This window comes from Ovis aries, chromosome 9 (assembly GCF_016772045.2).
Source record: "Ovis aries strain OAR_USU_Benz2616 breed Rambouillet chromosome 9, ARS-UI_Ramb_v3.0, whole genome shotgun sequence".
NCBI classification, from domain to species: Eukaryota; Metazoa; Chordata; class Mammalia; order Artiodactyla; family Bovidae; genus Ovis; species Ovis aries.
The window spans coordinates 72,149,304-72,173,045 of record NC_056062.1 but is presented as its reverse complement, the minus strand read 5'-3'; the positions used below and the strand labels follow the sequence as shown (position 1 = coordinate 72,173,045).

The 23,742-nt window shown below is 37.5% G+C and overlaps 1 protein-coding gene across 1 annotated transcript in view; it reads left to right on the top strand.

The window, feature by feature from the left end:
* ZFPM2 (zinc finger protein, FOG family member 2) overlaps positions 1-23,742 on the top strand; it is a 523,557-nt gene that overhangs the window by 123,581 nt on the left and 376,234 nt on the right. The window contains exon 3 of the mRNA XM_027973106.3: positions 6,311-6,412. Within this exon, the coding sequence (XP_027828907.1) occupies positions 6,311-6,412 (102 nt within the window). The remainder of the gene's footprint in view (positions 1-6,310; positions 6,413-23,742) is intronic.

Here is a 23,742-nt window from a genome sequence, read left to right as displayed (position 1 = left end):
TTTCATATTCGATTAAATTATTTTTTAATCATTTCATTTTTCATTAGTAAAAAGATTAAAAATGAATTAGGTGAAAACATTACCATAAAAATGAGAGCTGGTTTCCTGAAATAAACTTAAATGATGAAGGGTTTAAAAGTTGAAAAATGTGACATATCTTAGTTATTAAATAGTGCTGAAAGCAATTAATTAGTAAATGTAATGATATTGCAATAGGTTATGCTAAAAAGTGTAAAGCCAAAATCTAATTTTCTAACTGCGCAGTGAGCAATGGTTATTGATTAAGCATTTCTGTATAATTTGATTTTAGCAAGTTCTAAGTAAATAGTACACCTAAAATAAAAATGAAGAAACAAGGCTTATATATGATGAGGAGAAAGCAGCTATCTATCACATCTTGCTGTCTTTGTTGCTAGACCTCAATTCAACTATAATATCCTAATGGATTTGGAGTGTGGTCTTTGGAATTGGGCTGACTTGGAATCAATTCTTGGCTCTGCTACTGAACAGCAGTGTGCTTGGGCATCTTCTCACATATCTGCCTATTGGTTTAGTCTTCTGAAATATAGGGATAATAATACATGGCAGAGTTGTTGATGTGATATGATGTTCATTTAACTAGTTCTGTATGGTGCCTAAGAAATAGTAGCCATGTTTAAGTTCCATACTGAATCTGAACTTTGTGACATTATCTCTTCTTTATTCATATTTATGATTTCAGTATTTGGCACATAGCAGACATTGAGGTAAATATAAATTTAATTCTGACCTATTTTTTTCTATATCTAAATATTAATATATCATTTCATATGATACTCTTATGCTTTTGGTCATTTTTCCATTTTGGGGTTCTTTAAGAAAACACAAGTAATTAGTCAATGACTTTTATTCTTCTCACTCAGGATTTATTTTTATTAATGTGACACATATTGTACATTTAATCAGTTTCATAAATGGTTTAAAATAATTTTGAAATGTAATTTCTTTAGAGCTGTTAATTGTGTACTATCAGCTATTTTCGAGTGCTTCTTTACTGAATACTCTGCAGTATTTATTTTCAGTCATTTTCTAATTATACGTGCTGCATAATGAAACAAATTAGATCAAATTGTTCCATGAATCAGGATTATCAATACTGAGTATTGCTGCAGATGTTGGCCCAAGTCGAAATCTAAGCTCTACAGTTTTGATTTGGCAGTTAAGTGATATTTAATGAAGGTATTTTGTTATATGAAATTACTAGTTCAATCAAGCCCTTAATAGTTGAATGATAATATTTTCATTTTGAGTGATTTACTAAAGTTCTATGTGTATCAAATGTCTGCTGAGATTTGTAGTCATCCTGCCACCTTCTTTTCCTAGTAGTTACTGATGAAAATGATCATGAGTAAATTTGGCCCATACTGAATGAGGGAAAGGACTTCATTCAGTCAACCATCAAACAGTAGGAATATTTCTTGAATTGTCTCTTGTTAGCATCTTAAAACTCTGTCTGGATCCTATTTTTGCATCACTGAAATGTCTTTAGTTTCACCACCTTCAAGCTGCCATTTTTCCTGCACATTAACTTAGCTGCTGCTGCTGCTGCTGCTGCTGCTAAGTTGCTTCAGTTGTGTCCAACTCTGTGCGACCCCACAGACAGCAGCCCACCAGGCTCTGCCGGTCCCTGGGATTCTCCAGGCAAGAACACTGGGGTGGGTTGCCCTTTCCTTCTCCAATAATCTTTTTCTTTGGGGAAGTGGTTCTCATTTTTAATCTGGAAAAAAAAATAGTTTTTAAACATGGAGCCCCTGGACGTGAAACCTACAGAGTTCAGACTCATTTAAGATTATGCCTCCAAATTTCAGATATTTTATTGGTTCCTTTTTCTGGGAAGCTTCCATGACACCAAGTTTTCATTAAATGTCATGCCTCTGTGCTTCTGTCACCATGGACTGCTCGCATGAAATCATTAATTGCAGGAGATTGCGGTCTGTTCATTTGTCTCTGTCCTAATCTACAGGTTGTATGAGAGAAGGAACCATCTTTGTTTTGTATCCTTAGTGCTCAGAGACTCAAAAGTAGTCATTTAATCCGTTAACTAAGAATGTTTTATATCACTTCTGTCTAATAAAGATAGACATAATAGATAGATACGTAGATCTAAGTCAATTCTTTTAACTTCTAAGTGTTGTGATAACTCTTCAATATATTCTTCCACACATACTTGTTTCTCACTGTGTTTCTGAATACTTTTCCTTCCAAATATGTAATTTGCCAAATAAAGTATTTTAGAGTAGACTTAATTCCAGTCTCACAAAAAATTTAATGAAGGGATATCTGGGATGTGAGTTAGATTGTTATTACAGATTAAGTGAGGGAAAACTCAAGGACCGCAGGTCTGACAAAGTGTATTCATAGAAAATAAATATGTGTTCATTACTGTATTTGTGTTATATGATCATGTCAGTTCCCCAATGCTTCTCCATCTTCAACAGGAAGGTAGAACTTCAAAATTAATTAGAAGGTTCTCCATGGTCAATGTCATTTCATGCTTTTGGTCTCTGAGTTTCTATATCTTATGTGATCTCATTTGGAATTATTCATGGACTACCCTGGTTATTTTTGTCAATGGCAACCTCTCTTATGCATGTGGGGTGTCTCCTTAACTAGATTATATGGTTCTTAAGAGAAAGCTTCTTTTTGTTTTTCATATATTTCATTGCATCTTCAAATATATGCCTTGTCAATGTTAATTACTGATTGAATTTTGCATAGCAGTGTTTTCAACAATTAAACTGTAATAGTAAACGTCAGGAAGATTTACTTCTCTCTGTGTACACAGAATGATATAAATAATAACTGAATATAATACTTACCCAAGTAGTTCTGATGAAAATTTTACTCTCTGTTCTCTGGGTCCTTGGATGTGTGAGTTTTAACAGTGTAGTCTCATGCTTAGTTTTTTATCCATCTCTCTATGACTAAAATTCAACTATTTTAAGGTGTATGTGTTCTTTCTTCAACTAGTGGGATGGGGAGGGCGTAGGGAGACAAGAAAGGATGTTTTCAAAAGAATACCAAGCTGATAGGAGACTCAAATTTAGCCCCTAACCTTTTACAAACTGCTGATTTGGGTGGTCTTCACGATGCCTCTCTGTGCTCCCCCATAGCCCTACTGTTCTGCTTGTTAGGGGAAGGAGATGGCTAGGAAGTACTTATTGCTGAAGCATGAGAAGGCTTAGGGGAGATTCCCCATGTGGAAATAAATGTTGTAGCTCTAAGACTGTAGATAAGTCACCTTATCTGTACATCAACTTCCTGATGGGTGAACTTGTCTTATTTGGGCTACATGTTCTCCAGAGTCCCCTGTGATGCTCGCATCTCTGTTTCAAGATCACAAGATATGAGGAAAGTGCTTAGAAGGCATGGATGTTGTTTAAAATATATAGGTTGATGCTCTAGTCTTCACTGTTGGTGGAGGGGGTGCATTTTCCTTTGTAGACTCCTCTGCACCCGTGCCTAGAGTTAACTTCCATTCAGTCTGTGGGAAAGCAAGGAAAAGGTCACTCACCTAGGTGGTAGATTCTAGTGTGAATTATAGTCCCCATGAAAAATAGAGCTTTGGTAAAGTCAGTATCAGTTCAGTTCAGTTGCTCTGTTGTGTCCGATTCTTTATGACCCCATGGATTGCAGAAGCCAGACTTCCTTGTCCATCACCAACTCTGAGAGCTTGCTCAAACTCATGTCCATCGAGTTGGTGATGCCATCCAGCCATCTCATCCTCTATTGTCCCCTTCTCCTCCTGCCTTCAGTCTTTCCTGGAATAAGGATCTTTTTGAATGAGTCAGTTCTTTGCATCAGGTGGCCAAAGTATCATTGGAGCTTCAACTTCAGTATCAGCCCTTCCAGTGAATATTCAGGACTGATTTCCTTTACGACTGACTAGTTTGATCTCCTTGAAGTCCAAGGGATTCTAAAGAATCTTCTCCAACACCACAGTTCAAAAGCATCAATTCTTCAGTGCTCAGCTTTCCCTAAACTGGGTCACACATCCCTGGTGGCACTCCAGAAGATTTGGTGGTATAGGATATTGTTTTAAGTAACATTGACTTAGTTGGTAACAAAGTTTTCGGGTTTCTTAAATTCTTCCAATATATTAAAAGGCCATGGAGCCTCCTCATGTGTAGAGGCTGAGAACCAGTCCTATTTGTGTCTGAGAAGTGAGAGCTGGTCTCTAACCCTGATCTCCCAATTGGTTGGTGCATCTGTGTTTCATGTGAGCTACAAAAAAAAGGAGCACAGCAGATTCAAACTGTTACCTTACTACTGAGCCTTTGTACATATATCTCTTATGATTCTGACTGTGTCTTGCACTCTATTTATGAACTTGCTCTCTATAATGAGTTTTATACTCCTTTCAAATATATCCTACTATGCCTACCATAGTTCCTTAAACCTGGTAGATGCTCAATAAACATTTTCTGGAGAGGATTTCATTTTGATAATCCAGAAAAGAAGAGATAACTCACTTTTCAAAGAGCCTTTAATTCCAGGCATGAAGTTTGGTGGTATGGGCATGTGTTTGATTCTTTGTTACCCACCAGAGGCAGTACTTCTCTATTAGGGAAATTAAGTTCAGCAGAGCTGTCAGTGGATTTCTGCATTGTATTTCTTTACTTTTATTTGACTTTTTAAAATGATTTATTTTTGTGAAGCTATATATAGAAGTGAATGTAAAATTTATGGAGTTTAAACTTTAAAACTCATAGTAACATCATACTACTGTCATTGTAATAATAATTGTTTCCTGAAAATTTTGTATTTTCTAGGTTACTGTGAAAGATTTTAAAAATTCAATGTATAATTTATAACAATATAAATATTTAAGTACTATTAATATTAGAGCTTTAACAATTGTGTGAAAAATAGTTATTGAATGCTTCAAAGGGCAAGCAATTTGACTTTAAAAATTTAGCATTATTAGATTCAAGGTTTAGTTTCCCTATTTTTAATTTATATTCTTTTCATTTTTGTCATCACATCACATTTTTTTGTTATTCTGTTTTCTGATTTCTCTTATCCTTATAAATAGGAATGTTTAATATTATTGTTTGCACTGTATTAAAGTCAGTTATTTTTCTTTAAAGCAGTAGTTCAGTTCAGTTCAGTTCAGCTGCTCAGTCGTGTCTGACTCTTTGCGACCCCATGAATCGCAGCATGCCAGGCCTCCCTGTCCATCACCGACTCCCAGAGTTCACTCAGACTCACGTCCATCAAGGCAGTGATGCCATCCAGCCATCTCATCCTCTGTCGTCCCCTTCTCCTCCTGACCCCCAATCCCTCCCAGCATCAGAGTCTTTTCCAATGAGTCAACTCTTCGTGTGAGGTGGCCAAAGTACTGGAGTTTCAGCTTTAGGATGATTCCTTCCAAAGAAATCCCAGGGCTGATCTCCTTCAGAATGGACTGGTTGGATCTCCTTGCAGTCCAAGGGACTCTCAAGAGTCTTCTCCAACACCACAGTTCAAAAGCATCACTTCTTCGGCGCTCTGCCTTCTTCACAGTCCAACTCTCTTTGTTACATTATCATTTAAAATGAAGGCACTTACAAAATTAGACCTTTTGCTTTTAAAATGTGGTCATGTTAGTATGTTTCTCATTCTTTGCCGTAAGTATACTTTTGCTCAAAGTATATTACATCATTTTTCTTTTTTATGTGAAATGAAGGCATGATTTTGCAAACCAGCTGTACTTATTCAAGAACAAATATAGGTTTATAGCTTTCTACATTGTGAAGACTTGTGTGACTGGCTCATCTTATATGATAATCATTCAATTATGACCTTTTTATACCCATTTTTAAAATAAATACAAACACATTTTAGTAAGCTTAATGATGGAGAAAAAGAAAATATTCAAAATAACTCACTTTCAACCCAAACACAAATATGTCTTCTCTGCTGCATCTTGCCTTTATAAAAATGTAATTTGGAAATAAGCAAGTTACAGTTTTCTGTATTGAAAGCCGTATAAAGAATACATATGGATTTTCATTTTTTTCTTCTAATACTAATAATTCCAAATGAAAAATTTTATGGAAATGTTTTTAGTATTTATAGCAGTTTATTTATTTATGATTAATGTTTATTTATTATAAAGCCATAATAGTTATCAAAATGATTAATCATAGACCTGTGTTCAGTATAATGACCATGTATGTAACAATTATATAATTAGACATATGCTAAGGACATCCCTGTAGGAGGATTTGAATGTCAAAGAGAGGGCTTTAATCACGTCTCCTTCTCTCTGTATGTTGGTGTTTTCCAGGTGATGATGAAGGAGTCCAGGAGACAGCAGAATCAGATGGGGACACGCAGTCAGAGAAACCAGGGCAACCTGCAGTTGAGACAGACGACTGGGATGGACCAGGTAGGACAAAAATGTAAAATCAACCATCTGTGGCTACTATCCACTTTTTTTTCCCCTTGAATTTGAATTAAATAATAAAACTCTTATACTCTCATCTCTGATTTTAAAAACTTTGTGTATATGTTACCCAGAAGGGTGAATGAATAACATCATTTAAAGAAGATTTTATCTTTGGTAAACCAGTGTAAAAACCAGTGTTACCTCTACTTGAAGTTTTCATCTCTGTTTTCTTTTATATTAATATAAGAATTTAGTCATTTCTTCTTGCATTTTCTTTGAACAGAGATCTTTATGCTATTTCTATCTTTAAACTGGTCATACTTTTAAAGCTTCAAACAATAACAGTACTCCAAAGAAATTCATTTAGTTTAGTCATGTTGTAAGTCATAGATTCAGTCACAGTATGTGTTTAGAAGTTTAGAAAATATTAACAGATACTCCCCTTTGAGTCAAGATTTTGGTAACATTTTCACTTTTACAAATGAAAAATAAAGTCAGTTTAAAAGACCTTGATACTTAATCATTTCAAGAAGAAGAAAAACTAACGTAGAATACTCTAAAACACCAACATCATTTTACAAAGATATATACAGTTATAAGAACCCTGTGGATAAAAAACATTTATGCCAACTTTATTTGGTGCCAACTAATTTGAAGTTTATGGTATATTTATAAATGGAGACTATTACGTCATAGGGCTTAAGGATATAGACAAGTTTTGAAATTGTTTTATTCATAATTTCCAAAGCAGTAACATTTTTCATTAAGAAAGATCCCTATATTTCAATCACATTTTCACCCTTGCATGACTTTGCAAATTGCTCTCTGTTGTGCATGAAGAAGAGAGGAACTCCAGTGGTAATTTTCTGAGACCAGCAGCTGGAAAATATAATGCAAACAAAAATGAAGATACAGTATATCTGATTATTATGATATCATTTCTAATGTTATTTATGCCATATGCAAATATTTGTATTCTGTATACTATAGCATAGTGTTACACAGGATTTTGGATCAAAATGTATTATATTTAAAGTACTATATTACCAAATTTTAAGCATTTGAAAGAAAATGTGGACATGTGGCATTTTCACCTTATCGCATAATACTTCTGTCTCAATATAGGGAAGAATTCCCTTGATTAAAATAAAATAAGAAACCAACTTTGGAAAAAAGTTTTTGTCCTTGGAGATTACATTTAACTTAAAAAGGTGGGCAGCTTTACGTTGTATGGTTGTTCATTCATGGAATTGGGTATGTATTGGCTACTTAGAAGACTTTTTACATTTAGATTAGATGGCCTTTCTGATATGCCTACCTGCAAAGGGTACATTCTGGATTCTCTCAAAGGGGCAAACTTGGAGGTGGCTGGTTTTCCTCCTTGCTCAAGACTGAGGCCCACAGTGTTCCCAGTGACTTGGAAGTATGTAAGCAAATTTCAGAAGGGTAGTGAATTATTAATCACATACCGAACACCCAGTGCTACCTTTTTCAGGAATATTTTCCAGAAACAAAGTCATATGTTAGGTAAAAAAGGAGGGGAGCAAGGGTAAAGCATGATAAAATTTTTCACATCTGAGTTATTTAATGTACTTAATGTATCTGGTTTTATTCAGCTGATATCAGTGAAAATGTATATACTCTTTCTGTGGCACGTTTGAATGTGAAAAAACTTTAAAGGAAAAATGTGCACCTCCAAGCAGGTATACCTAGAGGAAATCCATCCTTTGTATGTTGTAAAATCAGTAACACATTTTTCCCTATAGGTGTTTTGAAAAATAAAGGGGAGTTTATTATTTTGACATCCTCTGATTAGTGAAGTTGATTCATAACAAAAGATTACCTATTGGACATGTATCTTTTAATGTATAACATTCATTCAGGAGAAAGTATACAGGATGTTTCTGGACTTTTCCTTTTACATGAATAGTGATTACATCAATCATGCTCACACTCAGTTGTTCAGTCATGTCTGACTCTGCAACCCCTTGGACTGGAGGCCGCCAGGCTCCTCTGTCCATGAGATTTTCCAGGTAAGAATACTGGAGTGGGTTGCCGTTTCCTCCTCCAGGGGATCTTCCCAGCTCACAGATTGAATCGTCTCCTGCATCTTCTGCAATGCAGGCGGATTCTTTTTACTGTTGTGCTCCGGTGAAGCCTAATTACGTCAGTATTTTTACCCAAATTTTTGTTTTTCAGAAAAATTATTGGTATTTCACTACTGTATTAAGGAGAGGAAGTTTTCGAGGTTTCCATACATGTTAGAAAATGAGCTCTGGATTCTAAAGGTTTAGGTTCAAATTCTGGATTTGCTGCTCACTTGCTGAATAATTTTTGGCAAATTGCTTAATCTCTGTGCCATTATTCTGGTTTGTTATAATGTGGAAAGTGATATTAATGCCTCTTAAGGCTTTTATGAGAATCAAACCAGATCATGCACATAAAGTGCTAATGATCATTATTATAGCTTTGAAATTGTTGACACTTGAAGCAGAACCTTTAAAAATTCTTTTTGGCATTATTTTAAAGTTCAGTAGTACATCTGATACAAGGGTAAACTTTTGTAATGCTAAGCATATAGTTTTGAATTTAGCCATAAATTGTCAGTTAAGACATGAGGTGATGAGTTAGGTGTGATTTCAAGGTCTTCTAACTTTAAGAAGACCTCCACCCAGTTCTGAAAGTCATCCTAAGATGGACAATTGTCTCTAAAAAATAGAACAGAATCTAACAACAAGGAAATAATCTAAAGAATTTGAGGCACAGAGCTGACATCATTTAAGATGGATTAGGATTTACCTTATTTTTAAAGTTTGATTGAAAACTCCACAACTTTTCTTGATGGCTTAATTCTATAATGAATCACCTTCTATCTAAAGTGTCCTATTTGTATCAAATACAGATTCCCCAGTGCAATTTTTCTTATTTGTTGTTCATCTAAAAGGTAAGTTTTGTAATTGCTTGTACTGCTGCTAACTTGTAAAGGTGGAACCTGAACAATCTTTGGGGCTTCCCAGGTGGCTCTAGTAGTAAAGAACTCACCAGCCAGTGCAAGAAACTCAAGGGATGCTGATTCGATCCCTGGGTCAGGAAGATCCCCTGGAGGAGGGCATGGCTGCCCATTCCAGTATTCTTGCCTGGAGAATCCCATAGACAGGAGCTTAGTGGGCTACTGTCTGTGTGTTTGCAAAGAGATAGACACAAATGAAGTGACTTAGCATGCACACATGCAAGCACTCTTTAGGAAAATTATCTTCCATTTGTAAAGATTTCTAATGGTGAAATTATTTAATGTTTAAATACTTGTGACTCTTCTTTGAATAATCTTCAATTTCCTATGTGTCTTTCATATTTGTGTGGAGTGCTAGACTCACACTAAGCTAATAAAGTTGAGGCCAATATAAAAGTCATTACCTCATTATTTCAATATTTCACACGTCTATTTGCAACTTTCATTCTTCTTTCTTTCTCTTGAGAAAACTACCTTGACACTACCTTGCTTGGAATCTAGTTCAAATGATACTATCCGCTGTTCTTCCTTTCATCTGCATTTGCCTATACCTCCCTTCAGAGAGTAAAGAATCTGCCTGCAATTCAGGAAACCCGGATTTGATTCCTGGGTTGGGAAGATCTCTTGGAGGAGGAAATGGCTACCCACTCCAATATTCTTGCCTAGAATTCCATGGACAGAGGAGCCTGGTGGACTCCTGTCCATGGAGTCGCAAAGAGTCGGACACTTACTTTTCATACCTTTCATATCATTTCAGTCTTCTTTTTAAGTAAATGCCTTTTCTTTATCACCCTCACAAGTAATTCAGTGTGCCAGTACCCATACATTTAACTACTTAATAAACAAACACTAAAAAACTGTGAAAGGCGCTAGAGAGAAGTCCAAACATGTAATATTATGCTGTCAATAAGCTCTTGTTTTTATTGAGGTATAGTTGATTTACAGTGTTGTGTTCATTTCTACTGTGCAGCAAAATGATTCCATTAAACATTCCTTTTTATGTTCTTTTCCATTCTGATTCATCACAGAATATTCAGTATAGTTCCCTGTGCTGTACAGTGGGACCTTGTTTATCCACTGTATGTACCATAGTTTGCATCTGCTAACCTCTAACCTCCCCCTTGGCAACCATAAGTTTATTTTCTATATCTATGAGTCTGTTTTGTAAATGAGTTCATTTGCATCATATTTTAGACTCCACATGTAAATGACATCATATAAGTGACTTCCACGTCTGACTTCACTTAGTATGATAATCTCTAGTTCCATCCATGTTGCTGCAAATAGCATTACATCATTCTTTTTCATGGCTGAGTAATATTCCATTCCGTGTATGCACCACATCTTCTTTATCTGCCCCTCTGTTGATGGACATTTAGGTGGCTTTCGTGTCTTGGCTATTGTAAATGAATAGTGCTGCTGTGAGCTTAGGAGTCCGTGTATCTTTTGAATTACAGTTTTGTCCAGATTTTTGCCCAGGAGTGAGATTTCTGGATCATATGGCAACTCTATTTTTAATTTTTTGAGGAACCCCCATGCTGTTTTCCATAGTGGCTGCACCAGCTTACATTCCCAACAGCAGTGTAGGAGGGTTTTCTTTTCTTCACACCCTCTCCAGCATTTGTTGTTTGTAGACTTTTAAATGATGGCCATTCTGACCAGGGTTCACACTCTCTTTTTGATGCCATTTCTCTCCTTTAATATTCTTTAATTATCCATGTATTACAGTTAGGTAGGATGCAGTAATTAAGCATGTCAACCTAGAAAACAGATAATGGTCTTGAGTACAGGAGAAAATGCACAAATTTTAGAGCCAGACAGATCTGTATATGAGTATACATGCTGACACTTATGGTCTTGTGACCTTGGGAGTATGGAGCTGCAAGAACATGATCTTAGGTGTTTGAATGTTGAGTTTTAAGCCAGGTTTTCCACTCTCCTCTGTCGTGCTCATCAAGAGACTCTTCAGTTCCTCTTCACTTTCTGCCAGTAGAGAGGTGGATTTGCATATCTGAAATTGTTGATATTTCTCCTGGCAGTCTCGATGCCAGCTTGTGATTCATCCAGCCTGGCATTTCTCATGATACATTGGGTTAGTTACTAACTCGCCAAGGGCTCAGTTTCCTTATTTATAAAGTGGGGCTAATTGTAATTACTACACCATTACTTTCTATGTAAAACATGGAGATCAAAGCTTCATAGCTGTTAATATTACTTTTAGTATCATTTTGGCAATTGTGCCTTAGAAGCCTTTATAATGCCTTACAGATGATAAACTCACATTTGTATAGTGAATTAACCTTGCCATATTTTGCTATTAGAAATCATCATAGGGTTAAATTAACTATGTTGTAGTCAACTGGATTTAAAACATAATTCAGTAAAAGAAGTTTTAATGTAAGTAAATTTTCGAGAATGTTTAGCATAAAATCAGATATGTGTACTTGTTGCATCTGGACTAAAAATTGGTCAAGACATCTATAAGTGTGACCTCTTTTCAGTTGCTTGTCATGTTGTGGATGCATGCAGAGGATCAAGCTAGTTGTGGTCTGTGCCTGAAATTAGACTGTGGATGGGGACTGTTTTGTGCAAAGTGGAATGGCAGCGAGGAGACTACTGGGAGGAAGCACACTAATGTCACAGAGCTGGTTTTTTTTTTTTTTTTTTCCCCCTTTACTAGTCCAAAGAAGGGCTTGGAGATTACAGTTCTGATTTAGTTTCCTTTTTGATTGGGAAAATGTGGTAGATATAAGATCTGGGAAATGCCATTTGAAGTAAATTAACAGAAACCTATGAAACATAGTTAACCATAGATATAGTCTGACAGTAAGAAGAATATTGTGAGAAGCGGAGGAAATCGTAGAATGACTGTGTATTACTCTGACAGTGAATTGGTATTATCTCTGCCATCAGATAATGCAGTTATCATTAATTTTCACATTTGCATTTCAATCTTTGGAAGGAAATGACTCTTGCCGGATGAAGATAAGAGCTCTGTACCACTATAATGAACCATCATTTTATCCCAACTCTTTGTGTCCATATGAAAATGAGGCAGGGAGGAGTGTGTGTGTGGTGGGCAGAGGGGGGAGATCAGAAAAACATTATAGCAAAGTGTCAAAAATTGCTACAGACTTTTGAGCCCCTTCTGAAACAAGAGGGGGTCAAAATAAATCTTCTATAGTGTAGTTAAGTGGATATCGGATTAAAGATGAAAGCCTTGCTCTTTGTAGAATGGGATGTCACATAAACACAGTGAAAAAGTTTTCTTTATCTTATTCCTTTACTCCAAATTGCACTCTGATATAGAATTAAAACACACATAAACCTAACCAAAAAAAGGAAAAGGTAGATTGAAGGCAAAGGACTTACGATTATTGTTTGGAAAGAGATGTCTTTGAGTAATAAGGAACTGTATAAAATATACCAGTTTATCATTATTATTCTTTCTTCAGATGTACAAGAATAAGAATCAAGGATATTTAAATAATGGCTTGTTTTAGAATATGCAAATACCTGATTTGTTTGCACAACTTTAATTGAGAAATTCAAGTTAAGGGATAATGAACTGAGATTAATTTTTTTTGGACATTTTCTTTCCAGTGACTTTTTCATCAAACACACTCCTGGAAAATAACATACAAGGCCAAGTTTATAAATATAGCATGATCCCAGAAAAATATATGACAACACATACTTTCCTATCCCAGACCCTACTCTCATGGCAAAATTCATTAATTAATCTTTTACATTCAAAGCTCCCTTCATTAAACTAAAATTTCCACTCTTTCTATGAAACTTACTGATTGAGACTGTTGTGAGTTAAGTCAGGTCCCCTCATAATTCACATGCTGAAGTCTTAAATTCCAAACTCTCCAAAGAGTGTGGTGTTATTTGGAAATAGGGTCATTAGAGATGTAATTAGTTAAGACAAGGTTGTACTGGATTAGGGCAGGCTGTAAATCCAACATGACTGGTATCCTCGTCAGAAGGGGAAATTTGGAGACAGACCACATACACAAGTAGAACATTGTGAAAATGAAGGCAGAGATTGAGATGATGCTCCTACAAGCCAAAGGCTGAAGATTGACAACAACTCACCAGTCACTAGGTAAGAGGTATGGAACAGATTCGCTCACAAAGCCCCCAAAGGAATCAACCTTGCTGAACTTTGATCTTGGACTTGTAGGCTCCAGAATTGTAAGACAGTACATTTCTGTTATTTAAACTACATGATTTACGGTACTTTGTTACAACAGCTCTAGTGAAACAGTTCAGAGACCAGGAGCTAGAAAGAATCATGTGGGCAGTCACTTATAAGCCTGCCAATTATATATGTTACTGTAATTTTTAATTGATTTTAAATATTGTCTAAACCACCTAAATATATTTGCAAAATATGACATTGTTTCTATGGCAACCATATTGAAACCTTCAAAAGACTGGGTAAAGAGAAATAACATCTAAAACATTTAGATGTGGACAAAATAACTTAAAGAAGCAGGGAGAAAATCATAAAAATATTGTAAGACTCTATCTTAGATGGCTTTGCAAGTGCTTTTATATCCTCACTGTACTCTAATGAAACAAACTAGAAATTGTAGATGAAGCATTTGAATGACATTTATGAAACTGGAGGACCCATCCGTGGACTCATAGGCCCAATACAGTTAAAGGCTAGGCCTTACATCAGATGTTTATTAAAAGTGCTTTTGTATATTATAATATACTATATATTATAATACTTCTATAATTTTGTATATATATACTATATATACTATACTATATATATATACTGTATATATACTATATAGTAATATAATACTTCTATTATTATTTAAAAATCATTCCATGGTTTGGCTGTTTTGATTAACTACTCACCTCAATTTTGTCCAATAACAGAATTTCTACTGTGTTCCTTCCTCCTGAGTCATAATTTGCTTTAGAATTCTTCTCAACATGCACTCTAGGAAGATACTTGTCAACAGAGTATGAGAAAAACCTTTGATATCCCTTTTATAAAGAATCTGCCTGCCAAGTGGGAGACCTGGGTTCAATCCCTAGGGTGGAAAGATCCCCTGGAGGAGGGCATGGCAACCACTCCAGTATTCTTGCCTGGAGAATTCCATGGACAGAGGCGCCTGGAGGGCTGTAGTCCCTACGTGGCAAAAAGTCGAACATAACTGAACAACTAAGCACAGGACATCTCTTTGATAACTCTTTTTATTGAAACATGCATTAGATGTTTATTTTGGCACAATAATTTTTATTTTTATTTATTTATTTATTTATTTTGTTTTTTAAATTTTAAAATCTTTAATTCTTATATGCGTTCCCAAACATGAACCCCCCTCTCACCTCCCTCCCCATAGCATCTCTCTGGGTCATCCCCACGCACCAGCCCCAAGCATGCTGTATCCTGCGTCAGATATAGACTGGTGATTCAATTCTTACATGATAGTATACATGTTTCAATGCCATTCTCCCAAATCATCCCACCCTCTCCCTCTCCCTCTCCCTCTGAGTCCAAAGGTCCGTTATACACATCTGTGTCTTTTTTCCTGTCTTGCATACAGGGTCGTCATTGCCATCTTCCTAAATTCCATATATATGTGTTAGTATACTGTATTGGTGTTTTTCTTTCTGGCTTACTTCACTCTGTATAATCGGCTCCAGTTTCATCCATCTCATCAGAACTGATTCAAATGAATTCTTTTTAATGGCTGAGTAATACTCCATTGTGTATATGTACCACAGCTTTCTTATCCATTCATCTGCTGATGGACATCTAGGTTGTTTCCATGTCCTGGCTATTATAAACAGTGCTGCGATGAACATTGGGATACATGTGTCTCTTTCCATTCTGGTTTCCTTGGTGTGTATGCCCAGAAGTGGGATTGCTGGGTCATAAGGTAGTTCTATTTGCAATTTTTTAAGGAATCTCCACACTGTTCTCCATAGTGGCTGTACTAGTTTGCATTCCCACCAACAGTGTAGGAGGGTTCCCTTTTCTCCACACCCTCTCCAGCATTTATTGCTTGCAGATTTTTGGATCGCAGCCATTCTGACTGGTGTGAAGTGGTACCTCATTGTGGTTTTGATTTGCATTTCTCTAATAATGAGTGATGTTGAGCATCTTTTCATGTGTTCGTTAGCCATCCGTATGTCTTCTTTGGAGAAATGTCTATTTAGTTCTTTGGCCCATTTTTTGATTGGGTCGTTTCTTTTTCTGGAATTGAGCTGCAGAAGTTGCTTGTATATTTTTGAGATTAGTTGTTTGTCAGTTGCTTCATTTGCTATTATTTTCTCCCATTCAGAAGGCTGTCTTTTCACCTTGCTTATATTTTCCTTTGTTGTGCAGAAGCTTTTAATTTTAATTAGATCCCATTTGTTTATTTTTGCTTTTATTTCCAGAATTCTGGGAGGTGGATCATAGAGGATCCTGCTGTGATTTATGGCTGAGAGTGTTTTGCCTATGTTCTCCTCTAGGAGTTTTATAGTTTCTGATCTTACATTCAGAAAATTTTTTTCCTTGACTCAACATTGTGTCTGGAAATATTCCTAAAAATATGCTGCTACTGCTGCTGCTGCTAAGTCGCTTCAGTTGTGTCCGACTCTGTGCGACCCCATAGACGGCAGCCCACTGGGCTCCCCCATCCCTGGGATTCTCCAGGCAAGAATACTGGAGTGGGTTGCCGTTTCCTTCTCCAGTGCGTGAAAGTGAAAAGTGAAAGTGAAGTTGCTCAGTCGTGTCCGACTCTCAGTGACCCCATGGACTGCAGCCCACCAGGCTCCTCTGTCCATTGGATTTTCCAGGCAAGAGTACTGGGGTGGGGTGCCATTGCCTTCCCCTCCTAAAAATATGACTGACTCTTAAATCTAAAAATTTGAAAGAAAACTTAAACTGTGTAATTACTTGCTTCTCTTTTGTCTGGTTCAGAAAGTGAAAGTGAAAGTGACGTCATTCAGTCGTGTCTGACTCTTTGCGACCCCATGGACTGTAGCCCACCAGGCTCCTCTATCCATGGGATTCTCCAGGCAAGAATACTGGAGTGGGTTGCCATTTCCTTCTCCAGGGGATCTTCCCAACCCAGGGATTGAACCCAGGTCTCCCGCATTGCAGGCAGACCCTTTAACCTCCGAGCCACCAGAAAGGGACTTAATAAAGCTCTGAAGGGTAAGTAAAGACCAACACAGTGACGAACACTAGAAGTAAAAATAGTTTAAAAAGATGGAAAATAAAAGCAAGTACATAGAGACATACACACTTGCTATTAACGGGCCACAAATTGAAACTAGATTACTATTCAGTTCAGTTCAGTCACTCAATTGTGTCTGTTTGCAACCCCATGGACTGCAGCATGCCAGGCCTCCCTGTCCATCACCAACTCTCGGAATTTAATCAAACTCATGTCCAGTGAGTTGGTGATGCCATCCAACCATCTCATCCTCTGTTGTCCCTTTCTCCTCCTGCCTTCAACTGTTCCCAGAATCAGGGTCTTTTCAAATGTTCTTTGCATCAGATAGCCAAAGTACTGGAGTTTCAGCTTCGGCATCAGTCTTTCCAATGAGTATTCAGGACTGATTTCCTTTAAGATGGACTGGTTGGATCTCCTTGCAGTCCAAGGGACTCTCAAGAGTCTTCTCCAACACCACAGTTCAAAAGCATCAATTCTTTGGTGCTCAGCTTTCTTTATAGTACAACTCTCACATCCATACATGACTATGGGAAAAACCATAGCCTTGACTAAATGGACCTTTGTTGGCAAAGTAATGTCTCTGCTTTTTAATATGCTGTCTAGGTTGGTCATAACTTTCCTTCCAAGGAGTAAGCATCTTTTAATTTCATGGCTGCAGTCACCATCTGCAGTGATTTTGGAGCCCAAGAAAATAAAGTCTGTCACTGTTTCCACTATTTCCCATCTATTTCCCATGAATTGATGGGACCAGATGCCATGATCTTCGTTTTCTGAATGTTGAGCTTTAAGCCAACTTTTTCACTCTCCTCTTTCACTTTCATCAAGAGGCTCTTTAGTTCTTCTTTGCTTTCTGCCATAAGGGTGGTGTCATCTGCATATCTGAGGTTATTGATATTTCTCCCGGCAATCTTGATTCCAGCTTGCGCTTGTTCCAGCCCAGCGTTTCTCATGATGTACTCTGCATAGAAGTTAAATAAGCAGGGTGACAATATAACAACCTTGATGTACTCCTTTTCCTGTTTGGAAAAGGAGTCTGTTGTTCCATGTCCAGTTCTAACTGTTGCTTCCTGACCTGCATACAGATTTCTCAAGAGGCAGGTCAGGTGGTTTGGTATTCCCATCTCTTTCAGAATTTTCCACAGTTTATTGTGATCCACACAGTCAAAGGCTTTGGTGTAATTACTGAAGCAGAAATAGACGTTTTTCTGAAACTCTCTTCCTTTTTCAATGATCCAACAGATGTTGACAACTTGATCTCTGGTTCCTCTTTTCTAAATCCAGCTTACTATAAGATTTTTTAAAAGGGTAATATTGATTAACACAGTTAAAATACATTTCTTATAATTGGTAGTTTAATTTAGATCCTTGAATAAATTCAGGTTCAATATTGTAGGCAACAGTGCTACATAGACATTACTGGTGCCTTCCAGTGCATCGTATCAGTAAGAATATACAGGCCAGGCCACTGTTCCACTTGTGGTGAGTTTATTATATCAAATGGTTCAGGTATTTTCACCTCCGTCTATTGTAAAATTTCCCATCAACTTTTCACCTCTTGATTACTGCCAGGATCCTGTGTATCATTAGGGCTTGCGAAATGGTGCCTTTCACATTTTTATCATTCCTTGTGTTTTATTGGTGGTGGTGGTTTTGTTGCTAAGTCGTGTCTGACTCTTGTGACCCCATGGACTGTTGCCTGCCAGACTCCTCTGTCCATGGGATTTCCCAGACAAGAATATTGGAATGGGATGTCATTTCCTTCTCCAGGGTCTGTATGATTAACTAACACTGTTACCTTCTGAAAATCTTTCCCTCACCTAAATACTATTAATAAATACTAAATAATATTCAGTTACCCCTAAATACTATTCATAAAGGAAAGAGTGTTTAATTCTTTCCCATTACATATCAATTTTCAGAATAGCAAAGAATGGTTTAAGACTGGTAAAATAAGCTGTAAGTATTATTGTTGGATTTAAAGTGAAGATCTGTGTGAAAACATGTGATACATATAAGCCACATAGTGAGAATTATATTAAAAATAAACTACTTGGACTCCAACCAGTCCATTCTGAAGGAGATCAGCCCTGGGATTTCTTTGGAAGGAATGATGCTGAAGCTGAAACTCCAGTACTTTGGCCACCTCATGCGAAGAGTTGACTCATTGGAAAAGACTCTGATACTGGGAGGGATTGGGGGCAGGAGGAGAAGGGGACGACAGAGGATGAGATGGCTGGATGGCATCACTGACTCAATGGACGTGAGTCTGAGTGAACTCCGGGAGTCGGTGATGGACAGGGAGGCCTGGCGTGCTGCAATTCATGGGGTCGCAAAGAGTCGGACACGACTGAGCAACTGAACTGAACTGAACTTGGACTACAACATGAAGAAAAGATAGGAGAAGGACAGTAGAAATAGAAATACAGCAGTAGTCTTATCAAGAGGTGATCATCAGGCTTTACATAATATATTTTGCTCATTTCTTTAAATTTTATCATTTCAACTTTTATGTCCTAAGAACTGGGAGTTTATGTATGGATTTCTTTTGAGTTTTATCATCTTAATGTAATTGATATGCTAAATTTAATAATAATATATAAAAGTTTACTGTAACTGTGATGTATTAGAGGTATGCTTTCTTTTTTTTCTAATAATAGATCTTAAGGTGTTACTGTTATTCTTGTTTAAGCCTCAGGAATATACTTGGACCTTGGGGATTGTTATATCTTTGTTTTCATAATAAACTCCTACACTGTTTCTGAAATTGATTCTTGGAGCAAGCAACTTACTCACTCATAAATATAATTTGCATATGCCTGCCAGATCATGTACTTCTTCCCCTGCACCTTAGCAGACCCACATTGAATTAATTAATTTAATTACTTCAAACCCTTATTGAAGAATAACTGTGTGCCAGACTCCAAGGATAAAATGATGGCTTGGGCTCAGACTACCTTCAAAAAGCTCGAAGTACAGAGAAGACAGGCAAATGATGCGATAATTGAAATCCACTTCTATGGATTCAGTTGTAGAGGCATGTCCAGGGTGCAGTGGTGGCAAAGGACAGGAAGGCCATCCACTGCAGAGTAGGAGGGGTAGTGGGAGAGTGGCTGAGCGATCAGCTTTCAGAGACAGAGTAGGGAAACATTGCCGATGTTGTTGGTGAGACTTAAAGCTGATGAGATAAAACAAGCAATAGGAATCTCCTCAGTGATCCCAGGGACAGAGTGACAGATACACACTGGACACACTTAAGTTGTTAATGATAGATAGGACATGTTTAGTTGTTTGCAAAATTAGATAGATATTATATATTAAGTATAGTAAACATGCAGCCAGTTTGCCCGTATAGAAGCTTCCATTTTCCTGTTAAACCTGCCCTACTGTACCACTGTTACCTAGAAGGCACTGTCCTTCCCTCACTCTTGGGCTTTCTGAAAGATAATGGAAACTAACGTATCCTCAAGTCATGCCTGGTAATCTATACTGAAGAATAGTTGCATCTATAAACTGTTGAATAACAGCAGTTAAAGAACGTAGTAAAAGGTCAGCTAAGAAATAAATAAAGAAACCTTATTGTTATTTTAGCCATTTACTGGAAATTGAGCAGCAAAGCAAGGTATGTAGTGGCCCAACTGGTCTTGCCTGTTGTTTGGAAGTGGGGCTGACTCTTGGAGGTTCTTGGAGAATTTAGGGGAGTAACAAGAAAGCAAGTCTCAATGTGGAAGGTCTAAGTTTTTTGATAACAGCAGTTCTACTTGGTAGACTTACCTGTAGGCTATATTTTAAGGGTCCTTAAAAGAAAATTTCTAAGTGCTGCATAAAAAAAGTTATTGAATACATTGTCACATACAGGAGAGTAATGAAAATAACATTTGATGCTAAGTATAGTTTATATTAGGGTAAATACACAAGAATCAAGTATCTTGAGTTTTCATGGCAGAATCCCTTGATGTTAACAAGAAGTATAGCATTCTTTTTAACTGAAACCCTGAGTAAAAACAGTCATAAGCCTTCCTAATTGAATAGAGTTTTAACAAATTCTTTGGTTTTTCAGTTAATTTTTTCATATGAATTGATCAGCATTGTTTCATTTTTGAGCATTGTATTAATGTAAAATATAATGAAGAATACACAATTATAATAAGGATGGAAACCTGACGTTTTTTACAGAATTAAGTAAACTACAAACCAGATGAAGAATATGAAATGGCTAAGGATGTGAGACTGGCAGCATTTATTTTCGTGTGTATTTTAAGTAAACAATGAATTATTTAAGTTTATAATGAGGGAATGGCAACCCACTCCACTATTTTTGCCTGGAGAATCCCATGGACAGAGGAACCTGATAGACTGAAGTCCACAGAGTTGCAGAGTCAGACGTGACCGAAGCGACTTAGCATACAAGATATTTTAAATTTTATTTTTTATATAAAAGCAATGCACGCTCACCAAAAGAAGAGAAAAACGAGTGGAAGTCATTTTCAGCCATACGAGTGTTTGTTATTTCCCTCTACCCATTTTTTCTTTAAATTAGATGCTTTCTGAGAATTTAATAAAAGGGGAACATTGGATATATAAATAACAATTGCTATAATATGATTAATGCAATAGTTGTTAAACAGGGTGATAAATGATGTAACATTTTAAAATATTACGCCTGCAATTTCTAATCCTATAGCTGGAAATAATGACTTCTGAAAACCATTCTGTTGTAAAGAAGTCAGTTGAGTAGCCTTTCTTAATTATGCAAATATAAGAGCCAGGATATTTCAGACTGGGTGTGGGAGCCCTTTGTCTCCTTGGGCTGCATGCTTCCTGTCTTGTCATCTCACAGTTCTGGGAGAGGGCAGGGAGATGGAAGGCTGATTGACACGTGCAGCCTGTGGAGCTCTCTGTGTGGCAATCAACCACACTCTCCCACTTCTTCCCCGCATTGTGGTTTGCATTAGTCTGCTCAGGCTGCCATAACAGAATATCATAGACTCAGTGGCTTAAATGACAGAAGCTTATTTTCTCATAATTCTGGAGAAGTCCAAGATCGAGGTGCCCAAAAAGTTCATCTCTGGTGAGACTTCTCTTCCTAGCTTCACGACCTTTTCACTGTGTTCGCACACAGCTTTTTCTCCATGTGTATGCACTCCTGATGTCTCTTCCTATTCTTAAGTGAATACCAATCCTATTGGTTTAGGGCCCTACACACTTATGACCTCATCTCACACGGTAGTAAAGTAATGCTCAAAATTCTCCAAGCCAGGCTTCAACAATACATGAACCGTGAACTTCCAGATGTTCAAAATGGTTTCAGAAAAGGCAGAGATTAAATTGCCAACATCTGCTGGATCTTCGAAAAAGCAAGAGAGTTCCATAAAAACGTCTATTTCTGCTTCATTGACTATGCCAAAGCTTTTGACTGTGTGGATCACAATAAACTGTGGAAAATTCTGAAAGAGATGAGAATACCAGACCATCTGACCTGCCTCTTGAGAAATCTGTATGCATGTCAGGAAGCAACAGTTAGAACTGGACATGGAACAACAGACTGGTTCCAAATAGAAAAGGAGTCCGTCAAGGCTGTATATTGTCACCCTGCTTATTTAACTTGTATGCAGAGTACATCATGAGAAACATTGGGCTGGATGAAACACAAGCTGGAATCAAGATTGCTGGGAGAAATATCAATAACCTCAGATATGCAGATGACACCACCCTTATGGCAGAAAGCGAGGAAGAACTGAAGAGCCTTTTGATGAAAATGAAAGAGAAGAGTGAAAAAGTTGGCTTAAAGCTCAACATTCAGAAAACGAAGATCATGGCACCTGGTCCCATCACTTCATGGGAAATAGATGGGGAAACAGTGGACACAGTGGCAGACTTTATTTTCTTGGGCTCCAAATCACTGCAGATGGTGACTGCAGCCATGAAATTAAAAGATGCTTACTCCTTGGAAGGAAAGTTATGACCAACCTAGACAGCATATTAAAAAGCAGAGACATTACTTTGCCAACAAAGGTCCATCTTGTCAAGGCTATGGTTTTTCCAGTAGTCATGTATGGATGTGAGAGTTGGACTATAAAGAAAGCTGAATGTCGAAAAACTGATGCTTTTGAACTGTGGTGTCGGAGAAGACTCTTGAGAGTCCTTTGGACTGCAACGAGATCAAACCAGTCCATCCTAAAGGAGATCAGTCCTGAATGTTCATTGGAAGGACTGATGTTGAAGCTGAAATGCCAATACTTTGGCCATCTGATGCAAAGAGCTGATTCCTTTGAAAAGACCCTGATGCTGGGAAAGATTGAAGGCAGGAGGAGAAGGGGACGACAGAGGATGAGATGGTTGGATGGCATCACCAACTCACTGGACATGAGTTTGATTAAATTCCGGGAGTTGGTGATGGACAGGGAGGCCTGGCATGCTGTGGTCCATGGAGTCGCAAAGAGTCGGACACAACTCAGCAACTGAACTGAACTAAACTGAACCTTAATTACTTACGTGTCCTGACTCCAAATACAGTGACGTGGGGAGATAGGGCTTCAACCCATGATTCTTGGAAGAGAGACAGTTTGGGTCATGAATAGTGAATAACAGGTTCGATTGGTGGGTTTTACCAAAGTCTGCTGGCAGGGAAAGGACAGCTTGGAAAATGGGCGATTTGTGGAAAGCAATTAAAGCCAGGACTCAACCATAGGGCTTGAGGTTTTAAGAGAGAAGTCTGTTTTTAAGAGAGAGCGCTATTTCCTCCCACCCTTGGCTCCTAAATATGGAACTCTTTGTGAGACCAGCTTACATGTCCTGCGATCCTGCTCTGGAGAATGATGGCTGCTCTGAGATGTGATGTGAATTCGGTGAACTGAACCCTGAAGTCTAAGGCAGAATACTATGGCAGACTGCACAAGACTTGAGTCCACTAGGGTGTTTCCTTAGTGAAGAGGGGGAGTCCACCATCCTGTGCGGTACTCGTGTGCAATAATGACCCCGAAGAATAGAAAGCAAAGCAGGGGCTCCAGTGGCCTAACTGGTTCCTTGGAATTCAGAGGTATGGTTGGCTCTTGGGGAGTTCTTAGAGATTTTGCAGGGAATGAAGGAAAAGATATCAAGAAAGAGAGGCATAGTTTCATTTT